Genomic DNA, 10,320 nt, shown 5'->3' with positions numbered 1-10,320 from the left:
CGTGTAGGCTTAGGTTTAACTGTGGAGTCAATCTAGAGGCCCCGAGCGCACGCCAGCCTGTACTGTCTCTGTATGGTAAGTTGGAAGTATTCGAAGGGCCTACGAAAATTAACAAATAATTTGTTATTGGCAAGTGTGGCCGATCTGGTGAAAATAGTGGCTCCAATTTCTATATAAAAAATTGGAGGCATTTATGCATATAATTTTTGATCATCTAGAGTACCAAATTATGAACATGAACATGACACTTGAAACCTTAGAACTTAGATATCTCCTGACTCCCCTCCTATGCATCGTCAAATTCACCATCATCGTTTCCACAAGGAATAACACTATGACTACAATGATTAACCTCAGATAACCACTCTTCTTTCGTCCAAGGGGGAGCCGTATATTCCAACGTTAACCCGTATCGCTGGATTTGGCCCCCAAGTTTATCCATTCGATCCCAAGGGTATACATACTCCCAGTCGGGATAAATCCCCTGCTTGAGATTAGGATACGGACTCACAGGAGAGAAAGTGATCTCGATGGTTTTCAACGCTGCCTTTCGCTTCCACGCCGCCTTAGCCAGCTGTCGAATCCATTCTTCCTCTTTATGTCCCCAATTGTTGATTAAACTGTGACCCATGACTCCAAACACGAGACCAAAAGTATTTAAGTTAGGTCCCAGAAGAAGGTCCGCGTAGACTGGTTCCCATTCAAACTTGCGATTCCAGGGATCCTCGCAGATCTGGGTTCGTGATAACCGAAGCACCTCCAGCTGGGGGAAATTGGCGGCGTTAAAGGATAGCCCATGTGGGAAACCCAGTAGGTCTATATAGATTGACTTCAGGGTATCTTTATGAATAGAAAGACACATGCCAATATCATGCAGATTCATATCCGAAACGAAGCTTCCAGAGGTGTTGATAGTGAAATGAACTAGTTCCTTAGGCCAATGGATCAGAGCTGCAATTGCCTTGGGATAATCTTTACATCCCATTAATCTCACAGAAGTAAACGATGCAGATCGAGATGTCTAATATTTATCAGCATTGTTGGCATTGTTTTCTGGGCACTCGAAATTACCTGAGGAACAAGCATATCTGGAATACTAGAGGGTTTAGAAAGCCCAGCCGCAGATATCTCCAATGTTTGTAGAGAGTGGGAATTGGCATATTTCACAGTCTCTGCTAAAGAGACCCCTCCAATCTCATCCCACATGTTCCCTTCAATCTTAAACTCTTTGAGTTGCTTTAGACTTTGGGTGCGATGAATCAAAGACAGAGTTCTCTCTCGGACCTTTTCTGGCCCCTTTGAGAAAAAGCCACCCACGATCACTAGCGACCGAAGCCTTGTAAACCAGGAGACCATATCATCAAGAACTTGAAAGTTCTCCTCTGTGTTTGCGCCTGAATCATCGATATCGATATACAACGAAACGCATAGCGGTCGTAGTGTTGGATTGAGCTGAAGTAGTTGATGGAGCTTTCGTGCTTTCGCCATTGGAGGCACCATGCAACGTTGACAAAGAGTTGGATGGGCAAATCTAATCTCTTCATACAGAAATGGCGTCACAACGCGGTGAAAGCGCTGGCTCACTCGTGACAATGACTGTACAGTGTCATAATCGCGTTTCCGAGGTCTAAGTTGAGCAGCGTGGCCGGTCAGCGTCGCCCAATTTAGGATCTCAGCAAGAAGCTCGTCGGGCAGTAGTGTTAGATGATGCATGATATGTGGTATGAGGATTTCAAAAGATTTCAAAGTGTTCTATCATCAGAATCAGGACATGATTGAGCTCAAAAGGTCCCTCTTTAGAGTAAGGACCTTGGTGGACTGTAAGTACCATGATAGACAATGGCGCTTGCAGCCCCACCTGGGAATTATTATCGATGATAATCAATCAAGATCTTCAATATGGAATAAACTTGAGGAATATGTCTCATTCTTAGAATACCCATGGGATATCAAATGAAGAAGCATCACGGGTGACCCTAGTATAGAAGTGGCCTATAGTGGACCTAATACCACGGCCACTTTAATCCTTATATCCACCCACCTCTACTAGTACAGACAACGAATGCCGTGGTAAATACGCCGTACAGCCAACGCCACCAAATCTGACTAGTAAAACATACTCGCACTACACAGCCATTCAGAGAACATGTCTAATTTATCCATGGTTTCACAGCAGGGCCAGGGTTCAGTCTTGGCTAAAACACCAATTTTATAGCTGTAGGTTTAAAAGCAAAGCGGGGAGGGAAAGCATCCTAAGCTCACCTTCCTTCTGCAGCTTCCCTTTTTCTTCCTCTTGGAATTCCCTCGAGACCTTTCAAGTTTCATAATCAATTCAATTCCAATCCATACAATGAAGGTCTCTCCAGTCGTTCTGGCTCTGGCCAACCTGATCTCGGCGGCGACAGCCCAGCTGAGTGACTTGCCCACATGTGCCGTACGTGATAACTGAAGTCTCAGACTAGTCAGTGCAGTGATCTTTTTGACGACTAATCATTTCATACAGCAAAGCTGTGCAACCAACGCAATCCCCAGCAACTGTGGCATTGATGTCGCCTGCATTTGCAACAGTAGCTCATTCTTAGCCAGCATCGCTTGCTGCATTGCAGGCAAATGTGACGAGGCAGACCAAGAGAGTATGTTCTTCTGCCATCTGCCAACAATGTTGACACCTGAAAGCAACAAACAGATCGCCAATCTAATGTTGTGATAATACAGAGACCCTCAAGGCAGCCAAGGGAATATGCGCTGCAGGCGGCGTGACCGACATTCCCACGACTGTCGCCTGCACAACTGGATCAGCAGCTAGCGCCGCAAGCACTGCAAGCACCACAAGCACCGATAATTCAAATTCTACTATCACCAGCTCCTCAGCCTCGAAGACCACAGGTTCAAGCTCAGCCACATCGGCCTCGGCCTCCACCTCCACTGCTGGTGCTATTCTTGGCCAAGCCACAGACGTGTCTCTCATGGCTGCCGCTGGAGTCGCCGCCGCTTTCGCCATATTTGTTTAAGTGAACGGAGTTGTGATCACGCAATGGGGTTGTGTTCACTCGATACAATGATCAATGACCGAGGACAAGCAAGAAGATCGGAAAGAGGATAGAAACGAAGAGTCAGTTTGCGAATAATTTAAAATTACCCCAAGGAGGCGAGCTATGTATGTAATATTGGAAACAGTTTTAGCATAATTAAAACGAGGCAAATGCTTGCAAGATACATTTTATTGTTCAAGGCATTTAGTTATCCTTGGCATCTTCCAGTAGCTTGGTCAATCGTTCTTGTCGCTCCTCACGGAGAGTGACGAAAGTCTGTTGCAACGTTAACACAATTCAAGCTTGGACAAAGGGAATGAAACTCGTAAAGGGTCAGTCCAACTTACCCAAAACCAAACCATCATCTCCATGAATGCGAACGTAAACACCACGCGGCTCTTCAACCGGTCAAGGCCGGACGCAGCAGCAGCAGCGGTGTATGTGGATGCGATAAAAGAATCCTTAGCCTGATAAATAAAGATGGCCAGACCGGCATACAGAGCAATACGAGCTGCGGCAACGCTGACCCATACGTTCCAGTACATGGTCAAGTTTGTCGTGATATATTCGGGCAGCTTCTCCAGCGCGCGGAGATCCTCCGATGGAAGATTTGAGTTGCGGAGAGGTCGGATATAAGGGAGAGCTTCATCCAATGCATTCCGGAAAGGAAGACTAGCTAGGAGGACAATGTCGACAAGGGCTTCGGCGGCGAGCAAGACAGCACAAAAGACGAAGGGGGATGTCAGAGGACTTGTTTCGGGAGGGAAATCCTGAATGAGAAAGAATATGTTAGTCAATTGGCCTCTTCAATGGCTCAGAGATGCGCAATGGGGTTTAATCGGTGTATTTCGTACGATTTTCAAGGTTTCTCCCATCATAAACACGATGTTCGAATCCGTAATCACCTCGGGGCTCTTGATGAGGTACCCAGCAATGACGATTAGAAGCACGGCATGTGCCTGAATGAGTGTTTTGGACGAAATTAGGACCATGATGGATGTCTGGATACCCGCGGACCAAAATTGACAAGGGGGTGGATGAAGAGGTCGAAGGAGAGAATCTCAAATCTTTTTGGTGGCCGAAGGGGAGAGTGGACCGCGTGTTTCGGAGATCCAGCACATGTGGGGAAAGGCGCAGCTCCGATATTCGATTTCCCAACACCCCCACCAAACATCGATGGGCGCAATCGCTATGTTTTCGCCATAGATACAGCATCCGAAGATTCTTTACAAAGACCTCGATAAGGCCGACTGGAAAGATCTATATATTGCACACAACTCCTAAGCTCGACTTTGTGACTCTCATTAACGAATCAGGATGGCAGCGCCTTTCAACACCGAGCGCCACGTGAAATATTACCTCCGCTGCCTCAAGACCTTCCTACCGTCGGCTTATACATCCAATGACTCAAATCGCATGCTCCTAGCCTTCTTTACGATCTCGGGGTTGGATATTCTGGGTGTTCTTCAGGAGAAAACGACATTAGAAGAGAGACAAGGATATATCAACTGGCTGTACCACTGTCAGGTCCCTACAGGTGGATTCCGGGGATTTACAGGAACAGATTTCGGGGCAGCGAGACATACGGAAGGAAATAGCATCTGGGACCCGGCTAATGGGCCAGCTACATTCTTTGCGCTGGTGAATTTACTTATCCTGGGCGATGATCTATCCCGGGTCAAACGAAGAGAATGTCTTGAGTGGTTACCGAAGCTCCAGCGATCGGACGGAAGTTTTGGCGAAGTCCTTGGACCTGGCGACAGTATTGCGGGTGATCGTGACCTTCGATATTGTATGTGTGCCGCTGGTATTCGATATATGCTACGAGGGGGTGTGAGCAAAGGTGTCGAGGATATAAAAGATATCGATGTGCCAAGGTTTATCTCATTTATCGAGGCCTGCCAGGTGGGTTTCACTTTTTTTTCAATTTTGACCCTCGGTATTAGGAGAAAGAAAGATATGGTATATTATATTGTATTTGATCTGACTAACTCATGTTCTGAACTAGGCTTACGATGGCGGAATGGCCGAATCACCGTTTCGTGAACCCCATAGTTTGTACCACCCGTATTTGCCTTCTCCTTGATCTTTCTGACAGCGCGACCTAGGTGGACATACATATTGTGCAGTTGGATCTCTAGAATTTCTGCGTCGGGGAAAAGGAGACATCCACTCGGTTCCGATGCTGTCCCCGGGCTCGAGGAAGTATGAGACATTGGTGGGCTGGTTGGCATCGCGGCAGACAGGCGACCTCGGCGAAGAAGATGAAGATGAAGACGAAGACGAAGACGAAGAAGAGGAGGGCGATGATACGAGTGCAGAGAATATCCAGGATACAGAGCCGAATCCAGAGAACGAGAGCACTATAGACGAAAAGATCGGTGCGCTGGCTGAACTTCCTGCATTGACGACCGATTCAATACCTTGCGCTGGGTTCAATGGCCGGTATAATAAATCCGCGGATACTTGCTATTCCTTTTGGAACGGGGCGACACTGATGGTAAGCGTCGCATAGGGTGCGAGGTTAAGGGGTTGTTTCTGACCCTTTTATAGATGCTCGACCGATATTCCGTGATTGATGATGTGCGGAATCGAAAATACCTAATTGAAAAGGTTCAACATTTAATAGGTGGATTTGGCAAAACAGTTGGCGATCCTCCAGGTATGACGAAAAGACTTTCTCTCCATTTCCTCACTGTTACCGAGCGGCGAATTCCCAAGGTTACTAACCCAACGCTTTCTCCAGATCTTCTTCACTCATATTTTGGTATGGTGTCATTGGCTTTTCAAGGCGAAGAGGGACTTGCTCGTGTCGACCCTTTGTTAGTTACAACCGAACGAGTTGTGCAGCATCTTGAATCTCTCCCGTGGAGGTCCTAAAAATTATAACATTGTGTATTTGGAATGTCTGACAGTCCACGAATTGGAGGGGGGACAATGTGGTGGCCACTATGCGGGAGATGATGACATGGGCCAATGGAAGTCCACATATAAATTGGAATGGCTGAGTGAACCGTGACCTTTTTACAATACCAGGATTTCCTTGGCTAAAGGGGAAATAAGCAGTCAGACATGGATTTGGAAGAGAGAAGCCATTCATTATACTAGTAAATATGATCATAACTCTCTCAAACGGTGGAACCCCGGAGTGTTGGATGAATTCTTGCAAACTTGGAAGACAAAGGGAAAAAATAAATAAATATAAATAAATAAAAGCAAATATCAACCATATTAATTCCAATCCATTATATCCAGTCAGAAATACCTAGGCAATTCACAGTATTTGTGAAACGGGAACAATTTCCACTCAGGGGCTTTTTGTGATATAATGTTCGAATTATTTTAAACAAGCCGTTGCGAGTCCACAACTTAACTTACTCCACACGGTCCAGGTTTCCCCGACGTTGACTCCTCCTTTTTCTCTCCTTCAATACCCTGTATTTTCGACATTCCAACGTGTTTGGCATTTGGTCTCTCTCTTTTTTTCTTCTCCCCCGGAACCCCAGTCCCCCCGCCCGGCGGTCTTCTTGAATGGCAATATCGCGCACTCTACTCCACCACCACCCCCTACCCAATACCGAATACGCGCAAAGATCTCCGCGGCCAACGACAACCCTGGAGATCGAATATAACACATGCCGCCCAGGACGAGAGCGGGGGTTCAAAGCCAAAAACAAAAGGAGAAGGTGTGTGTCTACTAGACCTGGGAGACTTGTTTCGTCCAAAGCCGACAGGACTTCGGTGGATGATTCAGGCCCACGATAACCTGGTTGCGCAAGGACATATGGGACATATGGGCTAACATGAAGACCTCTGAATTGTCGTCGCGTACCTTTAGCTTGCCAACTCCTACAATGAACTACTTGAGTATGCTCCTCCTCGCCCTCGACTGCAATTCCAGTGTCGTTATTTTGACTGACGCGCGGCCCTTTTCCAGAGAGTTCTCGTCTAAAGATCTTCGGAGCGTGGGAAATTACACTTTAGGACGGCTGATTGGGAAAGGATCCTTCGGAAAGGTGTATCTTGCTACTCACAAGCTCACCAATGGCTCCAAGGTACGGATTGGGAACCTGCTAGAAAGATCGAGTCTAGGCCTCGGAACTAACACTCGCCCGCAGGTGGTCCTCAAGTCTTCGAGTAAAGAGGACACGAACCTGGCACGCGAAATCCACCATCATCGTCAATTCCTCCACCCCCATATCGCACGTCTCTACGAGGTTGTTGTCACGGAAAGTCTAGTATGGCTGGTACTCGAGTATTGTCCTGGTACGGTTGATTTGTTTGAGCTCTCAAAGTGAGATAAATGGATCGCATACTAACCTACTGCGATTGAAATACAGGTGACGAACTTTATAACTATTTACTACACCATGGTCCATTGCCGGTCGAGAAAGTCAAGCGAATTTTTACCCAGCTGGTGGGTGCGGTCGCCTATGTTCATAGCAAATCTTGCGTGCATCGAGACCTCAAGTTGGAAAACATTCTTTTGGACAAACATGAAAACGTCAAACTCTGCGATTTTGGTTTTACGCGCGAATATGAAGGGAAGGCAAGCTACTTGCAGACATTCTGTGGAACGATCTGCTATAGCGCACCGGAAATGCTGAAGGGAGAGAAATATGCCGGGGAGAAGGTTGATGTTTGGAGCCTGGGTATCATCCTGTATGCGCTTCTCGCTGGCGAACTTCCGTACGATGACGACGACGACCAAATCACCAAAAATCGCATTCTTTCGGAGGAGCCCATCTATAACGACAAGTTCCCAGAGGATGCTAAGGTCTTGATCAATCTTCTCTTATCCAAGCGTCCATTGATCCGACCAAGTTTGGATGATATTCTCGCCCACCCTTTCCTTGCTGAACATGCCCCTGACCAATTAGCCATTCTGAAAATCCCACGGCCCTCGCCATTCACAACCCCGCTGGAGAAAACAACATTACAACGAATGAAAAGCGCAGGCGTCAATATCGACGAAGTCATTGAGAATGTTCTGGCCCAACGATGTGATCCTCTGGCTGGGTGGTGGGCTCTATTGATCGAGAAGGAACAGCGGAAGGAACAAAAACGAGAGCGCAAGCGTCGAGAACGAGAATTTGAAGCTAAGAATCTTCGTCGCCTAAGCGCTGCGAGTAGTCGGCTAGAGAAACTCTCATCGGCATTGGTGGAGGTAGACGAAGAAGGCCAGGTCAACTCGGATGGACAGTTACAAGATCGTGGCCGGCGTGACAGGCGGAGTCTACCATCCCAACTTGCAGTCCCGGAGCTTCCTGCGTTACCTGAACCTTTGCCTGTACAAACTCCAGACCAGAGGAGTGCTCCTCCTACACCCCTTGATAAGGATTCCATGTACTCAGGCACCTCTGGTCGACGCCGCCCTGTTCCTCCGCCGAAGGACAAACGTCGATCGCGACCTAGTATGTTGCATGTCAGCGCATCGCAGCCGGAACTAGCGCAGCATCACAGCATTTTCCGTCGCCGCCCCACGACCCGGCGCCATAATCCAATTATCAGTCAGCTGGCCTCTTTGAAGCACTGGTTCGTGGAATCCGCCAAAAGAACCAAGTCGCCAAACTCCAAATCAGCTACATCTCGCAAATTCACGGAAAAGTTTAGTCCCGCAAAAAGTCAAGATAACAACAAGAAGGCTACTCAGGGCCCTACATCCGTGCAACCGGCTGGAGAAGAAGTCGTCACACCAACCCAGATAAAACGGATCTCAAATGCTAGTAGCCTTGCTCCTAGTAGCGCGTCTTATCGCCAGAATCGACATTCCTATCCTCGCCAGCCTCGAGCACTAAATACTGGCCATTCAAGCCATCGGAATTCGCTCTCGCCATCACCCATCACTCCACGTGGGTCATACCGGCGCTCATCGGTTGGTTTGCGTGGCCGTAAGTCAACATCATCATCCGTTTCCTCCATTCGCAGCATCCACCACACTCGCGCCCACTCCAAGGCTTCTTCAATCTCCTCCAATAGCATCGACACGGTTTCTACCCCTACAGCTAGAATATCGAAGTCGCCTCATTCTTCTATCAAAGTACTGCCTACTACACCAGGTGCCTCGGCCCGCTTCCCGAGCAACATTCGGCTTGTACGCGGCCCCAGCGGTGCAACGAGAGACTTCAGTGATCACCTCGCACCAGGACCATCAACCTTCAATGAAGCCGCACCTACACCAATGCTTTACTCGCCCTCATCAAGCCTAGTGTTTGCTCGACGTAAACGATCAGCCTTCAAGGGTCCCATGCTTAATACATCTAATCTCATGACGCCCAGCGGAATGGTACACTCGCCTATACCAGGTCAGCCGGAGGAAGCTGCTGAGCCCATCCCAGTAGGCCGGCCTGTTGCTCGGAAGAGCCAGATCATTGAAGAAGAGGAAGATGACGAAGACATTGAGGAGGTTGATGGATTTGATGATGATGAGCCTGGTGAACCAGCGGATGCTATTCATGAGAGCAATGATCCTGAGACGGAGGCATTTGGAGACTCAAGTCTTCAGAATCGGGTTACGGAGACTAATTCACCAGTGTCAATCCGAAAGCTAGCCCTTGAGCCTGCTCCAGAGTTAGAATCCAGTCCAATCCGCCCTCCCCGCTCATCCTCCCTGCGCTCACCACCACCGGAAGCCGCGGCAGCCATTGCTGTGGTGACCGGAGCCACTGATCTTGACCAAGGAGCAGACATTACAACCACCGAAAACGCCAATAATGCTAGTAATGCTGCGGCTCAAAAAGTTGACGGTCATACTCAATAACGCCCGAATTATAACTGATAAATGGGCGTTTCGGTCGGTATTCTTTCTCATGATCCCCATTACTTTACCCCAATCTGTTAGACGATAGACTTGTTTTGTGATTCCTTTTATACCCCTCGTGTTTGTGTTTGTGTTTGTGTTTGTGATTCTATACACCCTTGATTTTGTCTGCATGCATTTTATACTTTTCATCTACGCATAATCTTTGCAACTGCAATGCACGCCCAAGCTGATCTATTGACTCTGTAACAACCTACTCTCATTCTATTTTCCTTCCTCTTGTCTTACCCCGACCCCTCTGTCATCCTCTGTCAACATTTCCTAAGCCTTTTGTCCTCGCTGGCTCGCCTCTCCCTACTACTCAAATACCTTTTTCATAATGTTTTTGATATCCGTCATCACATCCAATCCTTCTCCATAGACTATTGATCAATTTCAAAATATCTGCATTATGACTCTTTATCTTGTTCAGCATAGCAACCCCAGTTACAAAATTTATCAATACGATCATAGCCGGATTACTTTGAT

The 10,320-nt window shown here is 47.6% G+C and overlaps 5 protein-coding genes across 5 annotated transcripts; 3 read left to right on the top strand and 2 right to left on the bottom strand.

Annotated features, from left to right (window-relative positions):
* Positions 1-286: 286 nt before the first annotated feature.
* N7478_013373 (uncharacterized protein) lies at positions 287-1,713 on the bottom strand (the record flags this gene model as incomplete). Its single annotated transcript, XM_056929583.1, has 2 exons — positions 287-1,021; positions 1,072-1,713. The coding sequence occupies 2 exons, from the start codon at positions 1,711-1,713 to the stop codon at positions 287-289; spliced, it is 1,377 nt and encodes a 458-aa protein (XP_056772945.1).
* A 637-nt stretch (positions 1,714-2,350) lies between these two features.
* Positions 2,351-3,011, top strand: N7478_013372 (CFEM domain-containing protein; the record flags this gene model as incomplete). The annotated part of the gene is made up of 3 exons (XM_056929582.1): positions 2,351-2,434; positions 2,504-2,633; positions 2,716-3,011. 3 exons carry the CDS (start codon positions 2,351-2,353, stop codon positions 3,009-3,011), a joined length of 510 nt encoding a protein of 169 aa, XP_056772944.1.
* Positions 3,012-3,236: 225 nt separating this feature from the next.
* N7478_013371 (uncharacterized protein) lies at positions 3,237-4,024 on the bottom strand (the record flags this gene model as incomplete). Its single annotated transcript, XM_056929581.1, has 3 exons — positions 3,237-3,308; positions 3,380-3,802; positions 3,938-4,024. 3 exons carry the CDS (start codon positions 4,022-4,024, stop codon positions 3,237-3,239), a joined length of 582 nt encoding a protein of 193 aa, XP_056772943.1.
* Positions 4,025-4,349: 325 nt separating this feature from the next.
* On the top strand, positions 4,350-5,912 carry cdc43 (protein geranylgeranyltransferase type I subunit CDC43; the record flags this gene model as incomplete). The annotated part of the gene is made up of 4 exons (XM_056929580.1): positions 4,350-4,937; positions 5,041-5,086; positions 5,162-5,532; positions 5,586-5,912. 4 exons carry the CDS (start codon positions 4,350-4,352, stop codon positions 5,910-5,912), a joined length of 1,332 nt encoding a protein of 443 aa, XP_056772942.1.
* A 974-nt stretch (positions 5,913-6,886) lies between these two features.
* Positions 6,887-9,792, top strand: N7478_013369 (non-specific serine/threonine protein kinase; the record flags this gene model as incomplete). Its single annotated transcript, XM_056929579.1, has 3 exons — positions 6,887-7,087; positions 7,151-7,298; positions 7,373-9,792. The coding sequence occupies 3 exons, from the start codon at positions 6,887-6,889 to the stop codon at positions 9,790-9,792; spliced, it is 2,769 nt and encodes a 922-aa protein (XP_056772941.1).
* Between the last annotated feature and the right edge of the window lie 528 nt (positions 9,793-10,320).

Source organism: Penicillium angulare (genome assembly GCF_028827245.1).
Source record: "Penicillium angulare strain IBT 27051 chromosome Unknown utg000012l_segment0_segment0, whole genome shotgun sequence".
NCBI lineage: Eukaryota > Fungi > Ascomycota > Eurotiomycetes > Eurotiales > Aspergillaceae > Penicillium > Penicillium angulare.
The sequence above is the reverse complement of the archived record's forward strand: the minus strand, read 5'-3'. Positions and strand labels throughout refer to the sequence as shown.